This window comes from Rhincodon typus, chromosome 5 (assembly GCF_021869965.1).
Source record: "Rhincodon typus isolate 14 chromosome 5, sRhiTyp1.1, whole genome shotgun sequence".
Classification (NCBI taxonomy): Eukaryota; Metazoa; Chordata; class Chondrichthyes; order Orectolobiformes; family Rhincodontidae; genus Rhincodon; species Rhincodon typus.
In genome coordinates, this window is record NC_063336.1 from 92,181,302 (window position 1) to 92,204,338 (window position 23,037).

Genomic DNA, 23,037 nt, shown 5'->3' on the forward strand with positions numbered 1-23,037 from the left:
GGCAGTGAGGGGAATCGAGTCCCACAGCGGAGGGCAGTGAGGGGAATTGAGTCCCACAGCGGAGGGCAGTGAGGGGAATTATTAAACATTAAATGAAACACACCTCTTCACTAACTTTAGGAATGCTTTCATGAACTGCACATATGAATTACCCAATTTAATTTAACAGTTAAACAGGTTTTATATGAGTGAAACCATACAGACACCCAATTTCTTTCTTTAAGAAAGACAAATGCTACTTCTTCATTTCAGCCTTCATTAAATGTTGTCCCACCAAGCCCTTCAATCCATTAGCTCTTTCTGAAACTAAATTATGGCGAATTGATTAATCAGGGGCTCCTTGGTTAGGAGAACTGGAAATTAAAGAAAAGTTATTGTGGGAAACTCATGCTTTCTCAGTAAGTGACACTCTGTCAAGTTCCATTGTACACTGTTTGACCTGCTGTCTGATAAATCCATTCGAAATGATAAACAAACAAAATTCTAGAAAAAAAATACTCAGCCACAAAAAGTAGCAATTTTTTAGCACTACCCGTAATATAACCTTTTATAATTTAGAATATGAGTACATCATACCAGATTAAAGTTGCCCCACCAAAATGTTAGCTGTTGTAATCAGACACAAACTTCCCTTCCCGCATCTGTCGCTCTGTCATTCTATATGAAGACTGGTTCCTAGATCCGTTTTATTGACTAAGCTCTGAGCTCCTTATTCTGGATTCTGCTCATATACCCTGTTATATAAACTTTATCAATTCCCTTTTCCTTAAACAACTGCAAGCAGAAAGATTTCAAAACTTAAACTCAAGTGTTCGTTCGCACCAGTTTTACAAGCAAAGTGCTGGAAGAGTCCCCTATCCCCAAAAAAATGGCCATGCTTCCCAGAGTGAGTGAACTACCATTGGGAGTTTCTGGATATTCTCATTTGCTCATGGGATATAAGTATTGCTTATCCCCAAATACTCTTTCGAATGTGGAGGTGAACTACATCCTGAACCATTGCAAATCTGATGGAGGAACATCTATAATGCTGTTAGAAATGGATCCAAGACCTGGACCAAATGAAATTGAAGAAATGACACGTTATGTCAAAGTCAGGATGTTGTTTGACTTTCAGATGGTGATATTCCCATGTATCGCCTTCTCCTTGTTCCACTAGATCATAGCGTTCACAGATTTGGAATCTGCTGTCAAAGGAGGCTTAGTATGTTGAAGTTGTTTGCAGGGCTTTGGGAAAGCTTTCAAAGTTACGTTGGCTCTTTCAGATACCAGGGCACTAACAGGGATATCTTCAAAAGCTTTTAAGGCATTTTGATAAGGCAAATCAGTTTGGAATTTATACAGTTAATGGTAGGGACCTGGGGAGTGTTGCCGAGGAAAGAGACCTTGGGGTACAGATTCATAGCTCCTTGAAAGTGGAGTCACAAGTAGACAGGGTAGTGAAGAAGGTGTTTGGCACACTTGCCTTTATTGGTCAGTACATTGAGTATAGGAGTTGTGAGGTCATGTTGTAGCTGTCCAGGACATTAGTTAGGCTACTTTTGGAATATCAAATTCAGTTGTAGTCTCCCTGCTGTAGGGAAGATGTTGTTAAACTTGAACAGGTGCAGAAAAGATTTACAAGGGTATTACTAGGGTTGGAGGGTTTGAGCTTAAGGGAGAGGCTGAATAGGTCGGAGCTATTTTCCCTGGAGTGTCCGAGGCTGAGGAGTGACTTTATGGAGGGTTTATAAAATCATGAGGGGAATAGATAGAGTGAATAGCCAAGGTCTTTTTCCCAGGGTAGGGGAGTCCAATCTAGAGGGCATGGATTTAAGGTGAGAGGGGAAAGATTTAAAAGAAACCTAAGGGATAACTTTTTCATGCAGAGGGTGGTGTGTGTATGGAATGAGCTGCCAGAAGAAGTGGTGGAGGCTGGTACAATTACAGCATTTAAAAGGCATCGGGGTGGGTACATGATGGAAGGGTTTAAAGCGATATGGGCCAAATGCTGGCAAATGGAACTAGATTAATTTAGGATATCTGGTCAGCATGGACAAGTTGAACTGAAGGGTCTGTTTCCAGGCTGTGCATCTCTATGACTATGACCCCTTACGGCTCTGGGCTGGAAGTGGACCAACAGCATTTAAATGAAGCTCAATGCTTAAAATCAGCAAAGGTCTGCAGCTGGCAGGTGGAAATTTCCTCAGTGGAAATCTGTTCTGAGTTAAAATGCCCAAACATGGGTTAGTTTAGGTGCAGCTGACTGTTTATGCAGATGTTAATTTGAACACCGCACTGGATTTTTCATGCATCATTTGCGATGTTACTACTGTAATTGTAGCATGAAAATCCCAGAATAGGAAGGGCATTAGATAAAATCTAATTCAATGATTTAAGGTCCTGTCAGTACGAGCAGCAAAAGGATAGAGATTGGCAAAGAGGTGCTGAGTGTACAAAATACTTAATAGAATTTTTTTGAAACCTTGCAAGCTTTTATCTACCAGTTACAAAAGGTGTTATTTAATTTAAAGGAAGTTGTAACAGTGGGGATATGGATTTTCAATATCAAATGCACAGTCCCACATTGGTAATATGATTGCTTTGGCAGAATCCTGAATTGCAAAACTCCTGCCTAGAACCCACAAGAGATTGATTTCAAATGATGGGAGGTAAAATGGTGGCCTTTGTTGACACAGACCGGATTATTTTGAATTTGCAGCTCTGCTGTGACTTTGGCATGAGTACAAAGAAGATTTCTACAGGCTGTATAAAAAAAACCAAGCATGTTAAAAGACATGGGATAACAGTCTCCCTCCAGAACACTCTTTATTTGGTATTTGCATAAAGTTTACATTGCTGCTTGCATTTGATTCACCCAGCCAAGGTATTTTTAAAAAAGACGAAATCACACTGTACCAGAACTCTTGAACTATGCAAACTATCAATGTTTGTTGCATATTTTTCTGTTTTTATGTCACCTAACAAATTGTGTGAAATCACTGCTGTAAATGATATGCAGAATGGTTAGCTTAGTGATACATAGCAGTACTGATGTGGACTATCTCTCAGCTCAATTTTCTAGACGTGACAGTAGTCTCACTGTCAGAGCCAAAAGGAGAAGTTAGCCCTACTTTGGGGTACTCGAAGGGTCATTAATGGAATGAAGGATGGCAGTCTGCTCTCAAAGTTGTTGGCCCAATCATAGAACTGGGATTAGTCATCTCATTCATCATGATGTGATCGCATGCAGACACTGGGTACCCCAACACCTTTTCTTGCCATTTCTCTGGTCTTCCTGGCTCCTAGCCCATTGCTGAGAGGCTGGTTAAGCCCTACCTTCCTGCTCCCACACATGAGCAAACTTTTTGCAGTCAATTAGTTATTTAAAAATACAATATTTCAGTGGGAACTGTTCAAAAGGAACTTGACAGAATCCTTTGCAATTAAATTGAAGTGCTCCACTTGCCATACTGAGCACCATCATTGAACTCACATGAGTTTTGCAAGTTCTTCAGATAGCAACAAAAATTGATCAACTGAAATGAAACCATTGAAATTGTTTGCCTCCACTGGAAACAGATTGTAGGGACTTGAGCTTGAATTTTCATGGTGAAGGGAATGATTCTGGCTTCTCCATCATGGCACCAGAGCCCAAATTCCAAAAGTCTCAGCCTGAACTGCGTGGCCGCTGTTTTCAGCAGTGGTGCAGGAAGAGGCCCATGTGTAGCAGTAAATTGCAAGACCTGAAGTCATGCCACGATAGTGTGTCAAAGCCAATTGCTGTGAGTGGAATATCAGAGCAGAGGGAACATTGTTTGGTGTCAAGTCTATAGAAAACCCTGGGGCTGAGCACAGTCACATTGAATAACATGAGGTCCTGCAGTCCCAATGGCTGCCTCCATACTGTCTATGAGGGTGATGGTATAATTCCCATTGACACCTGCATCTCTGCCCCAAAATGAAAATTAGACCATCCAGGGCACTCTCTCCCAAACAAAAACAGAAATTGCTGGAATAGTTCAGCAGGTCTGGCAGTATCTGGGGAAGAAAGCGGAGTTAATATTTCAGGTCCAGTAACCCCTCCTATGGATTTTAACCAGCAGGTCAGAGACTTTGTAAGTATTAACCAGTTGCTCTGTGCCTCCTGTAAGCAAGTGGAGAAGTAATATCGAGGAGCAACAAGTCCTGACAAGTCAAATGGATCATCAGTGAACACTGTGGGCATGGACTATTAAACTGCTTTCCCCATCTTGACAACTACTTCTGTACACTGTTTTTTATTTCAGATCTCCAACATTCGCATACTTTGCTTTGATTCTAGAGCCTATAGGAACTTATGATTCGGAAGCGAACAGCAGAAGTTGTGTAATTTTCACCAAGCAGACAGCATAGTGTCAGGGCAGGGAGTCATTAAATATGAAAAAAAAACTGTGAGCCTGACTACCACTTACCTACTTTCAATTTAACTTGGTGGGTCTGACTTCAATGCATAATGCGGTTCATAATAATATATTTAATTTGAACTGCTCATCTCAGATTTTATCATCAATTTGAATTTAACACCAGTAAGCATTACCCAGGGCCTAGGAATTCCAGAATCTGAAGGAAGGAGGGGGATACTGTTTGCCAAAGGTATGTGATTTTCTAGCACTCCTTGTGGGCTGGACAGAACAAAAGTGCTTCCTCCCAACCTGTAAGCAAATCTGCATTGATCTCTCACTGCACCCATCCCCAGCAAAGCCAATCTACACATCATCTGAACCCTCACTACAGTCAAGTCCAAACTGTACACAGTTGCCCCTCACACAATTCTATTGGGTAGGAAACAGTAAATAGACTCCAATGAGATTGTGCCATTAAATATATTGTTGTTCCTGTGCACTCCCAGCAAATCCAGGTTTCCTCAATGCTTGAAGAGGCCCCTGCTCCCTCACTGCTTCCCTATAAATAGGATTAAACTTAACTCACAATATAAATCTCCAGTTACCTGCTTGTACATTTATGAATCTCTGCAGCATGAGTATGATGGTTAAAGTGACCGCGACTGTAAGAGCAGAGATCTCTCGTTTAATTCCTAACTTGTCTCATCTTCTTCAAGATTGGACCTCTAAATGTAATCAAATCATTGAGGACCTGAATGAATACCAATCCCTTAAATAACCGGCCACAAGTTTTCAGATCTTTGATAATTTGTGTCTTTGATTTCTTAGCTGTCAGAAAGCTTCATTCAACTTTCAACAGAATATCCTGAGATTCAACTACTGTCAAAATGAAAATCACCTTGTTAAACGCACATTGTGTGCTGAACGCATGAGGATTGAAGTAGAGAACTGAGTCAATAATGGATTTTGTATTTATGTGTGGAATGCTGTTAATCAGACTCCCATGGTTGGGCAAATGGAAGAGTGGGACTCCTATATTAGGATGCTATACTATCAGCAGCTTCATTACTGCCAGTCCACCTGCCCATTCTCCTACCAGAATTTTATGGGTTTGTGGAGGAGATTGGGTAAGCTTCCAACCCCTACCTAATTTATGCTTTCAGTAGGCAATCAAAGGTCTCGTCCCTCAGTCCTTCCAATTGAACAATCACCAGGACATATCTTTGACCAAAGTTACAGCAGGGTAGGTTTAACCTGATCAGTGAAAGGTGACCTGGATGTGGAAGTACCTCTTGCATGGCCCCATGTGCGAACTCTCCCCCTAAGATTGTTATGTCTCCCCATGTCCAGCCTTCCCCCTTCCTGTCCAATGTATTTCCACACCACCCTCTTGGGTTCTACCAATCTGGCCCTGGTGAGATTTCAGATTTTACTGGGTCTGGGGCATCTTCATTCCTTTTCCTCCTGGGCCTCCTGCAATAGCAGAAGTGTCCATGGATCTTCATGTGGTTCGGAGGCAGTGATTGATTTGCAGCTCTATGAGATGAAACTTCCTTCTCTTGAAGTCCTGCTTCATTCCAAGTAATGAGTCACCACCCAAACAATTAAAGAGTCCACAAGCTAGCTAAGCAGAGACCGGCATGTCCCAGAATTATTCTCTGGGGTATGAAAACTCCGCCCTCAGTGTATAATCAAGTGCTATATAATTGTAAAATATTCTACATATCCCTAAGAAATATGCCTGATGTAACATAAGAAATACAAAAAAGTCTTTAAAATACATTGTTCCAATTATCTACCACTTTCAAAAGTAAGGATAATTACTGTAGCCATCAACACCGTTTTAGATAGATCACTTAAATTTTGAAATGATGTGATGGTAAATAATTGCATATTCATATTGCAACACAATTTTCACTTCACTGTTGCTGCCTATCCGTAAGGAGTCCTTCAACTTCAACTGCCAAATCTTTGGGCAGGTGCAGTTCCAGGTAATGGAAAAATCATCCTGTTTTGAGAACTTCCTTTGTGGCAGCATGATATGGGCTGTGAGGGATCTGATCGTTGATGCACTTCAACAATCTTTGCCCATTGAGTTGATAGATTGGACAGGTTTTGATCTGCAGAGACAATTTTTTTTCCTATGGACCCTTCTCTCTCAGGGCTAGGGATTGGTCTTAGGGGTATTTTTCTCCCTCATCAGCCAAAGGATTTTTCTCCATTTTTTTTCTCTCTCTCAGGAGAGTGCATGGCACCAGATTGTAGAGTAGGAGCATTAGTCGTAATGGGGCATGCATGATTGACAAACTCGTCTTGCACTGCCCACAGATTTTGAAATTTTCTAATGCTCCACAACCGGTCATGAATTGCATTATTCGTCTTCTCACTCATTTATTCATTCATTGGGCAGTGTTGACAGATGTTTTAACACATATGTGCAGTCATTTGCCACAATAGAATAGCATAGAGCCACTAGTTAGAAAGCCATATAAATGCAAAACAGACACTAAGCATTATTTCTAGAGGGATATAATTGAAAAGTCTGCATATTATGTTAAAACTTGTATCAAACCTTGATTACAACACAGGGCACAGCCTGCATTTCTGTTCGCTATGATATAGAAAGGACATAGGAGCATTATTGTGAGTGCAAGATTTACATGGATGATACCTGAAATGCATGAGAATACATTTCAGGAAAGGACTGAAAGGCTGGGCCTTCACTCTGTCTCTCTTGGAAAAAAGGCTGAGCTATGACCTAATAGAGATCTTCAAATTTATGAAAAGGTTTGATAGAGTTGTTAGAGAGAGAAAGAAGTTTACTCTTGAGAGGAAGAACATAACCAATGACTATCAATGTAACACAGTCACCAAGAAATGAAATGGGGAATTCAAAAGAAACTTTCTTATCCAAAGAGAGAGTTCTGAGAAAAGTGGAATTTGTTCCAACAGTGACTAGCTGAAATAAATAGTTCAGAATAATTTCAGGGAAGACTACGCACGATCGTTCCATTAGTAGAGTTGTATGAAGAAAATATTAAAAGAGAATTGAGTCTAGCAGGAACAAGTTGGATTGAATAGCCTGTTTCTATGCCACATATCTTATATAATCCAGCATTAAATTAGACGTATTTAATGAAGTTTCAACCTTAATTTAACACACCTTTCACATGTTCCTGCAGTTGGAGGTTTATTTTTAAATCAGGAAGTGGTGTTGCTCACTATTGGGTGCTCCTTCATGTCACTGCTGTAAGGTGGGGCAAAAATCCCGATCAATTTATGGACATACAGTGGACTTAAAACCCTCCAAAAGCAGAAGTCATGGAAAGTATATTGGATTAAATTCATTAAACTTTTGGGACTCTAGAAACCATGGGCTGCATCTGAACCAGGGAAATATACAAGCCCAGGGGCAGATGTCTGGGACAGGGGTTAGCTTGCAGAAACTAAAGGAAGACCCCCATTCATGCCCAGCTTAAACAATGGAAGCCAGACTGCAGGAAACAAACAACTTCCACAACTTCGGACCTTCTGGAGCCGACAGAGGTACAAAGCCATACAATCTTCCAGCCAGTGCTCAGGCGTAGAAATACTGAACATTCCACACCATTGTGCTACATGCAAACCTATTCCACCTATGGATGTAAGAACATTCGCACCACTATTCAAACCTGAACTAATACCCATCCAAGGGAAATACTGGACATTCCAAAACCATCAAAATCATTCATTTCAATCGAAAAATCATTCACACCTATTCTAGTGATCAGGAAGCTCATTCAGCCCCGAGAGAAGGAACCATAGCTCAACAGATTTGGCAAGAGATAAGAGGGCCTGCAACTGGGTACAGCTGGAGGCCCTGAGCCCAGCACTAGGCACTGTGATACCAGCAACATGCCCTGATCCCAACGCGGTGTGTTGACCTGAGGTGGGCTCCTTGGGGAGAGTTTGAGATTCCCAGTGAGAGGTAGGCCTCGCGCATGAAGAAGAGCAGCCCTCACAAACACTGAACACCAGCAACTAACTATGAACCTCCACTCGATGCCTGGAGCCGACCGAAGTCATCCAGAGACACAAGACACTAACCGGGGCAACATCAGCAACATTCCCCACCATTCAAGACAACAACCCACTCACAAGGACCACCAGAAAAGAAAGAAAACCCGAGGTACTCATCGGTCTGGTCCCACGTGTCTAACCACATCATCAGACACCACTAAACTGACTGTAACTGGTACTTACGGTCCTTCGCAGAGTCCCAGCTACGGCAAGAGACAAGAGTCAATCAAAATTGCACTTTCACACCAGCGGTGAGCCTAAGGTCATCGAGACCCTCTAACCCAGCTTGGCAAGTCTTAGATAGGGGAAGGTGGGGTTCGGGAGGGCTGACGGTGTAGGGCACCCCTCAGGAAGGGAATGGAATAGGACTTTGGGTCAGCAGGTAATGTCTCTCTCACTCTCTTTTCCCAGATAGCATAAGTAGCAGCCACCCACTGTATCTATTTATCCATTATATCAAGTCTTGGCTGCAAGGCTTAACTGGGGGTCGAGTTAACTGGGAGACAGGTCTCAGTCAGAGATAGGCGGGTTTGGATATTCACTTTCTTTTTTTCTGCAAATATATTCAATTGCTTGATTTTCAATAAAATCAGAGGTTTTTATTGCCTCTGAAGCAACTGCCTCCTGTGTTTTCCACCACACCACACTCCACTACATAAAAGCCCAGTGACAGAACCAGGGGGCTGGTAAACAGTAAACCCTACACTGCATCATTCAGAATGACTACCAGTTTACTGAATTTGTCACTGTGCTCATTGTTGCCTTGGAAACTTGATGGGTGAAGACAAGCAGTGACAACTCACTGTATGTGGTGCCTTCACTGTGGTCAGCTTGCTGCATAGTGCAATGACAATTTAAATTTCTATCTAGGTAAAAAAAGTGCAGTGTTAGGACATTAGCCTCTTTTCCCCATTGGAGAGTTTAAGGTTGGTTAAATTGGCTTAAGAGCCAGGGGTCGCTCCATTCCTGCCTGATGCCTCTGCCAACTTTAAAGTTGGCAGGGGTCCCATTGTAGACAGGCCAAGACTGAGTTTACTTTCAAATTTTGTAGCTTGATAACACTGTGATCGAATCTTAACACCAGTCAGGGAGACCACTGCATTGGCTGTAGCCTGATAGCAAGAGCACCATTTAGAGTCTCCAACTAGAAGAGGACCAGGTAAGTTTCAAGAAATTTCCCTCCATTGCAGGCCAGGTGGAGCAAAAGTGGCCACTATAGAGCCGTAATGAAAATGTAAGCCCTTTCCTGTATATTCAAATAAACACTCCTGATAGCAGTGGAACTCCGCTCCCCTCACTTCCCGGAGCACCTACTCCCTGTAGCTGTCAGCAGCTAGTTCTACGAGTGGCTCCCACTACCAAATTTTTGCATACAACTGCAAAGTTGGAAGTGGATTTGGTCAGAAGTTGCCCCAAGGCTTGGAAAGCTTTCACACAAACGAGGCCCTGTTTATTATATCCCCTAAGATTGCAAATTACTGGATTCTGCAGGTGCACCAATTGCTTTAGACAATGTGTGCACCTCTTCTCCTGCCCACTTTTAAAAGTGGAGCCTGGGTTTCAGCTGAGAGAGGCTGTTCATGGTTGAATTGCAGCACTAGTAACTTGATGCACACCCAATTAAGATCTTCTGCACATTTACCTCCTGCTGCCACCTGTCATATTACTTTTTTTTGGGGGCATGGGGTCTTGTTTTTGGCACTTTAGCACAGTTTGACCCAGGAGAATGCAATTGGTCATCTAGATAATAAGGCAGGCTTAACCCTGCAGGATATTACAGCCGAGATAAATCAAGCCTTTGTGCGGTATCCACTTTTATATTAGATTCTGATGACTCTCAGGTCTATCACAGTGTCACTATCTCGGTGCATTCAACCACTTCATCACCAGGGAACCCCAACTGCCATTGTTGTTCACCCAGTAATGTGCACAGCTAATGACTCAGGATTAACGTGTGTTTTCTACAATAGTCTGCATTGCAAGTTCCAAAAGTGCATTGTGTAAATGCTCAACAGAATCTCAGGCAATTTGCATTCTTATTTGATGGCTCTTAATCCCCGTTGACTGCAAGAGCGTTCTGATCTACCCATGACACTCTCACCAGACCTAACCAATGAAACAAAATCTTGGTGTATAATTCAAGAAACGGAGCCTTCACTAAGTATGATTCCCCAGATAAAATAAAGACATTAACTAAAGGTCATCTTTATAACTCAACCACAAGCCTCAAACTAATCTCTGCTGATCAGCATTCTAATTTTGCAAAACATAACACACAATTCTCATGCTGACTTAGAAGCTCAATCACAATAGGATCACATGGAAGTTTGCAGCACAGATTAAGACCACTCAATCCTTTATCCCCATACTGGTTCTTTGCTGGAGCAATCCGGAACAAATTGCATTGCATAATTTGTTCCGCTTCTCAAAATGTTAATCCTATTTTATAAAAGAGCAGCTTGTTTCTGTCTCAGACACTCTCAATCTCAAGAAACTTATCCCAACCACTCTCTTTGCTCTCTTTATGACAACATTAAATAAAGGATCACTTGGAACTGATCCTCTAACCGGACGAGGCAGTCTTTAATAAATCACTCTATCAAAGAACTTTACATTTCAAAATCATCTTCTGACCTTCCCTGTGTCACTTAATAAGCTTTTGTGGCAGTTTATCTCACATAAATGCAATTGCCAATTCAAAGGTGTCGTCCTGACAAATCTGTGCTTTGTTCTTCTCATGGTTTTTATATCCTAAACAAAATGAAACAGCTCAAGTTGTACAGAATATGCTGAAGGAGGCTTGACCAATGCTTTGCATCAACGGTTGATCATTTTCTTAAGTTAAAATCAGTGCTGTTCCCCACTGATGCTGTGAATGGATAAGTATAATGTGAAGTATAATACCAAATCAAGTTGACCAGGAACAACATTAGTTCAAGGTTACAAAGGGAATGCCATAAGTAGTTCCGCTATCCTTACCTTACAGTGCGAAAACAAAACCAGTATTTCTCTCTGGTTATCTTGTTAGTAATATAGGTTAGTGTTCATTCACCTACCAATGTGCAACTTCACATGTATGGAACTGCGCTCCCTTGTGGAAACAAATTGCAAAGGCAGATTCATCACCTTCAACAGAGAATGGCTGAATATCAGAGGAGGGCACGTTAAAATGTGTTTCTTGTCATGATCTTTAATTGAAGAGAAAAGTGTCGACATAAATCTATTGCTTACAAAGATGGACAGGAGAAGAATAGCAGGGGTGCAGGTGACAGTGAGGGGTCACCTCTGGACCCAACACTGTCAACGTACAGTCCTGTACTTGTACCATTAACTTATGGAACTTTTTTTCATTATTGCATTACCCCTTTCCTGCATGCATTTGCAAATACAGAACAAAGATTATGGGGAAGATTTTGATGTGCCACGTGCACAGAGGGGAGGCTCTGAAGTAGATGGCATGCCCAGAAGTTCCAAAGGATCCAAGGTGAGAGTGCTTCAGATGCCAAGCTTCATCCTGCACATAGCCAATCGGAAAAAAGTCAAGGTCGGTAGATGGGAGTGTGAACTGGAATGGAAGCTGACTACCACCTTGGGACCCAAAGTCTTTAGCACAAGTTAACTGTTTCACTGAGGTGGGCAGGAACGTTCCAAAAAGGATGTAAGTATCCAGAAGTCTGGGCGAGGGGAGGACCTGTATCAGTTTGTCCTCGCTCTGGAGGGTATTGCCAAAAGATTAAAATATGATACTCACTGGCCCCTTTCGCCCCCTGTGTTGCATCCCACCACATCTCTCCAGCAGGTTTCACATCGTGCAAGCCTGACTACTTCTGATAAATTTAGGCCCCAACTGCATCTCGAGTGACTCAGGGCTCATGCCTGCTGCAGACTGCCTTCACAGCCAACAAAGATAAAATGCCAACAGGAATGGTGGCAGTTATAAGTGGACAGTGCTGATTTTAAACCATTCCACATGCCATTTCTGCCAAGTGAAGTGTTTGGGAGGAAAAACGTGCTAAACATCAACCTTAGTCTTTATTTGTCGGCAGTGAGACTGCAGGTCATTCTGCACTGTTCACCCAAGAGGCTACAAAGGAAATCTGTGCATTCCTGTCCAAATTTCAACTGACAGGTTAACATTTCCACAATCTGAATTATCCATACGCCAACTTCTGTTCTTGTTAAGCTGCAAGAAGAAGTGATGAGGAGTCTTTATTAACAAAGAGGTACTTTTGTATTTCAGAGGGAAATGACAAACAGTACTAAAGACAACAAACTGATCAAGCACAATTTATTCTACCTGTACTTGCCTTGAGATTTATCGATTGGTTCCAATGTTAACAATATCCTCTTTCTGTTGATGATTATTGGCCCATTTGTTTGTAAAGATACAAAGATAGCTTTTTTAAAAAAATGATAAGCCACAAGCCCCCGGTGAGATAGCCTACCTTATCAGGGTCTGTAGCACTGATAACCCAGACGCAATGAGCATTGTTTTCATATTGGACTGGATAATTGGGGGATGTGATGGTGCCACTTGGTCCTCGTAGATTGGAGCCACATGTTCTCGCTAAATTGGAAGAGAAAATAAGAAATTTGCATTCAAGTAACCCAAAGACAACAGTAAGTGAAATTTCTCAACAACAGAAACATCTAGAGCACTAATCTGCATAAGAAAACAACACAGCATTGGAAACTCTCTTTCAGAAAGACCACAGGGAATGATTGGTGAGGAAAATAGTCACGTCACGTTGATGTTTGAATGATGGTTCCTCTGAATCTGAGATTAAGTCAAATCATTGAGGTATAGTGGGAGAAGTTCTACCCTGCATATTAGATTTGTGATACTTAGAATTGTTGACTGGAAGGCAGTTATTCTCATTGTCACTGATTTCTATTAGAAGAGTCACAGGTCAATATCAGGTGTTGGGATTTGGAATCCAGTTTAAATACAATGTCTAGCAGAGTGCCTCTCAGACAGCAAGAATGAGCAACCAGAGAGTTGCCACAACATGAATCAATGAGTGCAGAGGGAAAAGGAGACAATAAAATAGTGTTTAATTTTGTTTCCTCAGCTGTACTTCCTCTCCTCAAAGGTCCTCCACCAGCACTAAACCAAATATCCTCCATGGCTTCTCACTTTATTGGATATAACAAACAGCGAAGGAGTCGCTGTCCCCAGTCTAACTGCTCTGTCTATTCACTCTTACCTGAGCTACAGCAAGTTAAAAGATCCAATCTTTGTATTTTTTGACCAGCTGATACTGTGCTGTGTACCACGGTGTAATTAAAGACACTCGGATCTACAAATTATGAATCAGTTAATGCAGCAAGATTGGCTCTAAAGCAGTAATCCTGGCCGAATATTCAGTTTCCTCTGTTTGCCCAAATCAGTTGGAATATTTACTGGGCAGTGAGTACTCTGTAGACCAAAAAGGTACCAGATTCACCCCTAAGCAGAGTTTCACAGATCCCAACCATTGAGGCAAAGAGAGATATGAAAATGGTTTCAGGCTCCCTCAGCAAGGGAGGGGATAAACAATTCACCGTCTCTGCTTCCAGGACAACGCTTGCTGGAACCTGTTTACGTGCAAGCATCAGAGGAGGATGGGATCAGGTGACAAAGAGTTAAATAGTCGGCTAACACTTTAAAGGGAGAATGGTGAATGAAAACACTAGAAATACTGAGGTCAGGCAACAACTTTGGAGAGAGAGAAACAGGGTTAATACTGCAGACATCTTTGGTAAAATATTGGCCAGCGGCAGGACTTCTGGGACTTCCAGTATGTATCAATGGTATTAGAAAATGTACAGCTTATCAAAGTTCATGTCTGAACTAAAAAGACAAAAATTTGCAATTGGCATTTATATATGTTATCCAATGGGTTTAAGAATAGAAAACCTTCTCTTTATCTTTAGTACTCAATCACATAATTCAATTAAGATATGGAAAGAAACCCCTATTTAGGTTTTTATCCATTTGGCTTTGTACATTGATGCAACCAGATGTGACAGAGCTTTCCCTCTTGTCAATTCCCACCAAGACTTCTTTCCTCACAATCTCTATAACCTCTTCCATTCCAGCAACCCACTGGGACTTCTTTAAATCAGGCCTGCTCAGCATCCTGGATTTTTGATTGTTCCACCATAGATGGCTGTGTCTTAAACTAATACATCCAAAATACTCAAATTCTTTCTCCAAATCGCTATGCATCTGTAAACCCCTCTCTCCCTTTAAGATGCCCATTAAAAGCTATATCTTTGTCCAAGCATTTGGTGATGAGCTCTCAATTGTTTGGTTCAATGTGAAAGTTTGCTTGATAAAGCTCCTGTGAAATGCGTTGGTGTCATTTTCTATATCACGTAGGTTCAATTTACATGTACTGTAACTTAGGTTTACTTTCCTATTTATGAAGAAACTGTGGCTGAATTTTCAACTGGTGCACATTTTGGTATTTATTTTTGGAGGAAATCAGTTCTCCTCCACACTCTCAGACCTGAACCATTTTCTCTGGCTTTTTTGCAGGTTGGGAATGGCTAGTGCTGTAGCGGTTGGGTTTCCCATTTTAAATGGGGTGGGCAAAAAATGGCTTTTCTCTCATACATCATTTTCATCTGGTGCACTGAGGTTTTGGAAGCTCAACACTGTACTGCTGGGTCCTTTAATGCAACAATTCATCTTTGAGATCTATCCTTGAAAGCAACTTGACACTTGCATTGACAAGGCTTCTTCAGTTGTTCACAACCATTAGAGAATGGATCATAAGGCAGTATAAAATGTTGCAAGATGTGCTGTCATCTTTCTGATTGTCATTTAAATGCCTCAGGCTGATTTTAAAATGGTCTTGATGCTTGGAAAAAACAATACGAACCACCTGCTCCCCTATACTGATTGACAGACTCTGCTTTGAAAATGAAATAGCCACTTTCTGTTCTTTCCTCCCCATAGGCATCTAGCTGGGCTACACTGAATGCTTGGCTCAGTTTCAAACACTAATGAGTTTTAGCACACTAGGTACTGCATTCATCTATGAATAGATGCCAGTTTCAAGAACATGTCACTTTGATGTGATCCCTGCTATGTTAAACACAAGCAAAAAAAATTATAGGTATTCAAAGTACTTTTTTTTCCTTTTAAATCATATGCCTGAACTCTTCCTTTCCCTCAGGATCAAACATATGGAGGTTTGGTGAGAGGTTAACCCCCATCCCACCATTCCCCATATGTTGTAAAACATCTTCCATGGGTATTCTGTGGAAGCTGAGAACTGTATATTGTGCATATTGGGTGAGTGGCTATAAAGCACATATGGGGGTTTTGAAGTAGTATGAGTGATTTAACAGGGCATGGAGAATACATGAGATTGGAAAGGTGGCATGGGCAATGTGAAGGGCATGGGGCATTATTGTGGAAGTGGGGAAAGTGGACCTTTGCAAACTGTTGGGAGTTAGTGTTTGAGAACTGAATTGGTCATTCTAACTTCCCACCTCCACAGCCAGGTTCCTCCTATATTCGGGGTGGGGTGGGGGGGGCTGGTGCTTGTAAACTAACTGAGAACCCAATCAATACAAAAATGATGTAAGAAGTCACACATGGAGTAGGTGTGCATGATCTATGCAAGGACACAGGTTGGATTTTTCCAAGCCCTGCCTATCACTCTGTAAAACCCTTCTTTGACCAAGCCAAGACTGAACTCACACATCAACAAAATAGAAGCACCAACTCATTCTACCATGAGAAATACTGGGGGAACCATCAAACTGTATTGGCACAGAAAGTGCCTTTTATTGATGTTTTCTCAAAGGCTCAGTGAGGACAACTGAGGGGAAATAATCATAAGTTGAGCATTGAATGTAAATTGTACAGTTAGGATAGTTTTTCATGTTTCGACTCCTGAAATAAACAGAATTTCTGCTCACATTTAATTCAGGATCAGTCCTTCTGAAGGAAGAAGAAACATTGTAGCTATGGTGTAATAGATTACAGAAAACAAAAGCCTTACAATTTTCTATGAAATTAAAAATTCGTTGTACAGAGATTTTTTTTCAAATTGAAACCAGAAGCTAATTTAATTGATAAAGGTGGAATCTTCTAAATCAGCTTTTCCATGCAAGCAAATTCTCTCTTGTGTTTCTAAGCTGCAGATGCGCAGGAAAAACATGCTCTCCAAAAGATGAATAACAATCCACTCAGGGATTACTCAGATGTGACAAGCATTTATATTGCTACTGTTGCTATGGTTTTTCTCCAAATGAATGATATACAAAGGCGTTGTACTCATCAATCTGTATTGATGAATTCTGTAATTATGATACTTGCACATTCTGTTTCTGCTCTGCAGCTAGGTGATATTTTAAAATGAAAGTATAAGAAATCAGAAAGAAATATATACTTGCAACCCACCCTCTCGTAAATGTACAGTGTCATCATTTTGAGGATAAATGGCTTGATCACATTAATGTTCCAGACGTGATTACCTCCTTTTTTTCACTGCTTGTTGAGGCTGATTTGTTCTCATAAAGAGAGGAAGTGCATCACCCAGTCAAGTAAAGGATTCCAACCAGAGGATGCGTCACTCAAGACTCACATAAGATGAATAGATCTATTATAAGTATTAATACTTTAAATACTGTTCAGCTTGCCGAGACTCACTAGCTCAAGTCAATCTGCTGAGTTTATTCCATGTTATTGCACAAAGCACTATCAAGATCTTTAGGGTATCTTGTCCCAACTATACCAGTGCATTATTTACTTTTGTAGTGTATTATCCACTTTAATGTGTTCTTTTCTTCTTTCAAATTATCAAATTAAACTAGTGTTGGTGGAGTCCTCTGCTGATGTTGTCTCATGGTAGGGAAATTGAACACTGGAGGTGAAATGGTACCCTGACTGAAGAACTACAATGTGATTTCGAAAACAGGAAAGGTAGATTGGGAAATTTGGCCACGTCACAGACTTACTCAAATTTGCAAGAGTCTACATATTGATCTTAAAACAGCACTGGAGCCGAGAGAGAAATGTCGCCCCATTACATGTGATCACAAAAATACCTTCTTTACTCCAACACTGGAGATTAAAATGGATGTTGGTGATAAAACACCAGATTGCTGCCTGTATTTACTCAAGCATAACCTTGAAATTCAGGTCCAGAGAGAATACAGCTTCCAACGGTACAGTGATGTAATTCAAAACCAATTACATGGGTCAAAACAGGTATAACATTATGTGACACACAGACATAGCAAGAAAAATGTACAAAGAAGCCCTCAGAAAAATTGTTTTTGGAGGTAGCGCAGTGGTTTGGATAGCTGCTGTAAAGATGAGCTTGGAGATTTGTCAATGAATTGACAACACTGAGACAGACCACAGCTCACAGGACTCCAAAGTAACCAGTGTATTTGTGATGATGCATTAATGTTAAGCAGCTAATAAAGGTGTACAACATTTGGTGGAAGAGGATCCAAACTGTTGTGTGCCACTGATATCTCATCCAGAACCATTAGACTAAATAAGGAAGTCTTACAGTTTCCCTCTCCAGAAATGCCACCTGACACGATGAGTATTTCCAACGTTTTCTGTTTTTGCTTCAGATTTCCCATATCTACAGTATTCCACTTTTGTGACAAAACTCAGTTTGATCTGTTCCAATCACATCTTCTTTCCACCACCCCAAGTATTGACGACCAAATTGAGAGGTTGGAGCGAGCGAAAGAAAATTACACTGAAATAAGCCACAAAGAAAATGTGGAACATTCTTCTTTCATATGCTAGAATGGGGGACAGCAGATAGCCTACCAGGAGGCTTCTGATGATGCTCATCTGTAACCATGCAACAACTTCATTGTGGGTTGCTTGGAACAGTTTGTGCACATGTTGGTTTCTTGTCCTATTTGTCTTTGGGAAAATGCCTAATTTCCTTAGTGTCAATCTGATTAAGATTAGGGATTCATTTTGTGGCACACCATGATAAAGGACCATACATCTTTCATGGGTAACATTTGTTATGCACATTATGAACCAAAAATATAACAAATTAATTAGTACAGCTTCAATAGTAGAAGTAACGTTGAGCTAACTGTATGGAATTTTTAAACTAAGTAACAGAGACAGAGTCGACAAGGATAAAGCAGTGGATGCAACATACACAGACTTTTAAAAGGCCTGTCATTTAGACTGTGGCAAAAGAATTTGAAATCAAAGGAAAGTAATGGACTGCACCGTAAACTGCCTGCAAAATAGAAAGCAGAGAATGAAGGAGAATGGATTACCCAAATTTGCAAAAGGTAGAAAATAGTGTTCCACAGGAATTGGCACTGGCATGACTGTTATTCACTCTTTTGTTAAAAGATTTGAATTTGAGAATCTGATTTACAATTTTCACATTTCTGAAGGACACCAAGTTTTTCTTCTGGAGGTGGGGTTGTTTAATTGGCAAATTCATTTCAATTTAAATAAGTGGCAGCTGGAGCTGAGCCACAGAAACTGCAAACAAAGTGCCATGGTTTATTTCCCAAGGAATAGAAATTGAAAAGCAGAGGAGCATTGTTAAACTTATATGGGATTTTGATTAACCCATATTTCAAATGTTGAGTACAGGTTGGAGCATTACGTAAGTTGGAAACTGGTTTTCGCACTCGCTGTGGCATTTGTTCAAGGAAGAGGATGGTGGGTAAGGATTCTGTCACTCTCCTGCTTTTGCCCTGATTACATCTGTGGCAGGAAGTTACTCAACTAGCCTGCTGAACCGATGATGAAACAAGGTTCTTAAGCAGTCAATGTTTGCCCACTTAAGAGTCTCAGCCTGCTGCCTTTCATATTGATTCAGCAAAGGGTGGTGGACTTGCAATGCAGGGAACCCAAGAAACAAACACAATCAGGCTTACTTTTAGGCTCCCATACGAGTCTATCATTGAAAGTCACTCATTGCTTGAAGGGAGAGCTAAATATTTGCTCTTGCTTTCAGACTGTCCCCTTGGCCCCCACCACTTGATCATGCTCCCATCATCACTTGCCTGTGCCTGTGTATTAACAGTCCAAGGCCTCAAAGGGTTGTAGTACTAGCAGCAACCACTGCCTGCTTGGTAGCGCTGCTGAGCAACAATGACCTGCCAGCTTCTGATTGACTGGCAGCACTGAGCTATGGGACTTTTGCCTGGGAGGCCCTTATTTCTGAGGAAGGACCAGCACAGTCCAGTTAAATGTATGATTAGCACGTAATTCTGAGGGCCTTTCCCGAAGGGGGCAACATCAGGTTCTCCAGCCAGCAGGCAAGACCCTCAAACATCTCATTTAATCCTACCCTAAACCTCCAGATTTCTAGGAGAAATTTATAAATTGGAATTCCTGGTTGTGGCATTAAACTTCTGCGAAATCAGCCATGACTTAGTTGCTCAGGGAACAGAAATTGATTCGAAAGAAAATGTACACTGAGCTGGGAGGTCAATTAGAGAGAAACTCTTGTTGCACTTGGCTTGGTGCATAAATGAAAGAGCTACAACCCTATTTGGCAAAAAAAAAGCAGCTATCAGAAAGAACTTCAACTTGGATAAAGAAACTGAACCTCCACCTGGAAAGCGGCAAGTTTTGAGTAGATGAGATTAATGCCAATATATGAAGGGATGACTAAAATCTGCGAGATCTACCTTATTTGATCAACTACTTACGGTATAAGGGTGATATCTATTGAATATAATTCGGCAGTTAATTCATGCTTACTTTATGACAACTTTGGATGATTGTTACAGTACAGATTTAAAAACGAAATCTTCTCCATAGGTTTCTTCCATTGAGCTATTTTGTGAGATTTGTTTCTTTTATTTTACTGATCTCCACAGTGATAATAACAACAATTTTGACATGCATGTTACAAAAATAGAATATAGATGCACTGCAAATGGTGAAAAATGACAAAGATACTATCAGGAAAGATTGTACAAGCTGGGTTTTTTTTCCTATAAAAGACTGAGAAGTGGCCTAATTGAGGTCATTAAAATTATGATGGAGCTCAGTTTATTTGGCATGGAAAAGATTTGTTGCAATTGTTGGGAGTTCAAAACTGGGAACTGTCACTAATAAATGCATTGAAACATTTAGGAGAAATTTCTTCACTTCCAGCTTGATGGGAATGTGAAAGTTGCACTTATAAATAACTGCAAGACTCAACCCTAAGTGGTAATGATGATGAGATGTTTATTTTTTATCCAAGAACACGACCAGAAGAGGTAATCTTATTGAAAACTGGGAATCGTTGAAACCACTAGCACAGATGACGTTGAGGGAAAGTTAGATCACAAAGAAAGGGAGCAAGATATAGTGGAAACATTGAAAGGGTGAGGGAAAAGTGGGAGGGAGGTTCATTTGGTAGAATAAGCACCAACATAGATTGGTTGGACTGATTAGCCTTTCTCTGGAATATAAATTCCAAATAATTAATTCACAACTCGATTCATTTCCTGTGATAACACATTGGTGCACAATATACTGGACCACTTAACACATGTTTTTTAAGGAACAAGAAACAACTCAAAAGATGTTAATTTTTGAACCACAGTTTGTTTTCACTTTGTTTTTTTTATAACCCTCCAAGGAATTTACTTAACATATTTCCAAATAGTCTACATGGAGAAGATATTAAATGAGTATATTATGTGTGAAAATGGAAATCAACAAAGCCTTTCTTTCAGTTAGCAGAGTGACAGTGTCCTTTACATGAAGTAACTTGATTTGGAAACCATTTTTGATCACTTACCCCTGCAGACTGGCCTGTGGTCACTCCAAGCAACCAATGTGTCTGTCACTTTCTGACAAGTAATGCTTTTGGACCCCTGAAGCACGTAGCTGTCATCACATGAAAACTGTAAACTGGCTCCCAACCTGAAGGAATTACAAACAGGATTGCAAAGGTTACTACTGTTCAGAAATTAGAATCATGTCCCTCTTCCTTCAATTAAATGCTTTGAATCACAAAGACATTGTCCATAATAAATATTCAACTCTTCAGACATTCAATGAGTCAGGAGGATGGTTCCATGAGCTGTGGATAACAATGGCACTGTGGTAATGTTACTGTACTGGCAATCGAGACACCCAGGCTAATGATGTGGGAACAACAGGCTCACATAGGCTGACATGCAGCTTAGTAAAGCTCCTTAGACAACACATTCCAAACCCTTCACCACTGCCATCAAGAAAAACAGGACCAGCATTTTATTATGATCTTGTAGGCCCAATTATTATGGGTACACGCCCAGTTGATGTTAACACCAGATAAGTCATATCCCTGATGGAAACCTGGCTGGATAGATTCTAACTTATTTTTAAATTTTTTGTTACTATTTTTGAAAGGATCTTTTACTAAAACAATTATAACACTATATTGTGGACTCTGTTCTGCGACCTCGATGCACTTTGTATGGTATGATCTGCCTGTATAGCATGCAAAACAACACTTTTCACTGTATCTCAGTACATGTGACAGCGATCAATCAAACTCAATGTTGCAGTCTTTATTTTAGCAATATTGTCGGCGTTCTGGTTTATGATCAGTAATTTGCCCAGTGTTAATTGCCCATCCCTAGTTGCCTTCTTGAACCACTGCAAGCCATTTGGTGTAGGTACACCCAGTTTGAAAGGTCCGTGACGAAGTTCCCAGATAGGGAATGTGAAATGAAGAAGGCAGTAGACAAGTGTTTCAGGGCAAAAGATTCTCTGTGTTTATTAAATATAAAAGGTGAAAATATTACAAGAAATAAAAGCAAATACAAAACTGTGAAATTGGCACTATCAATTATACAAAGGACAATGCTAAATATACTATTAAATTAAACACAGGTTGAACACAATTAGAAGTTAAACAGTAGTTTTATTCATAGAAACTTCAATCAGGCTTCCTACCCTTGGGGTTCCCTGCACTGTAACCACCCACCTTCCCCTCCCTGCTAGGTGGTTGGATACTTTGGAGTCTCAAGAATATAAGCTCACCACTGGGGATAAACGTGATTTTGAAACATAGCTAAGTGTTCCCGCTTGCCGTAGTTGGTGCTTCGATGAAGCCTTCAGCCTGGGTTGAATCTGCTGATGTGGTAGGATGTGTAGCGGATTTATCAGGCGAGTACTTGGTTTTCTTTACTTTGTGGTGGTTTCATGAGCCGGCTTTCACCTCAGGGTGTGTCTGAGGCCTAGTCAGTCGGATCGGTGGCTATCAGAGGTCTTCGGTTGTCAGGTCTGCTGGCCACGGTTGGTTGTCGTTGGTTCCCTTGGTACGGAACAGACTTGTGTCATTAGATTTTGGGATTGCCATCATGATCTTCCAGAGATAGCTGTGCAGATAGTTCTTGGACTGTAGCTCTCGCAGGTGAGGTCGGGGCCTACAATTATACTAATTGCAGGCTTCTTATCTTTGTGCCATATCTGCCATTGCTGTAATGTTACTGCCGTTCCCTTTTAAGGCAACTGGCTTCCTGATAGCTAAGTAGGGAAAGTGTATTTTGATTAAGTGGAATGTCCGGTAGCTCTGTGCATGATTATTGATTGAAGTTGAATGTCGGGTATCTGCAGAGGCCCCTTTCTGTCTGGGTTGGGTGGGGTTTAGGCCTGGGTGATTGTTCTTTTAGAGTG

At 40.9% G+C, this 23,037-nt stretch overlaps 1 protein-coding gene across 1 annotated transcript in view; it reads right to left on the reverse strand.

Moving 5' to 3' along the window:
- The window catches only part of LOC109928798 (CUB and sushi domain-containing protein 1-like), a 2,165,117-nt gene that overhangs the window by 671,492 nt on the left and 1,470,588 nt on the right, over positions 1–23,037 (reverse strand). The window contains exons 9-10 of the mRNA XM_048597409.1: positions 21,170–21,294; positions 12,869–12,990 (exon numbers count right to left, since the gene is read on the reverse strand). Coding sequence (XP_048453366.1) covers positions 12,869–12,990; positions 21,170–21,294 — 247 coding nt within the window. The remainder of the gene's footprint in view (positions 1–12,868; positions 12,991–21,169; positions 21,295–23,037) is intronic.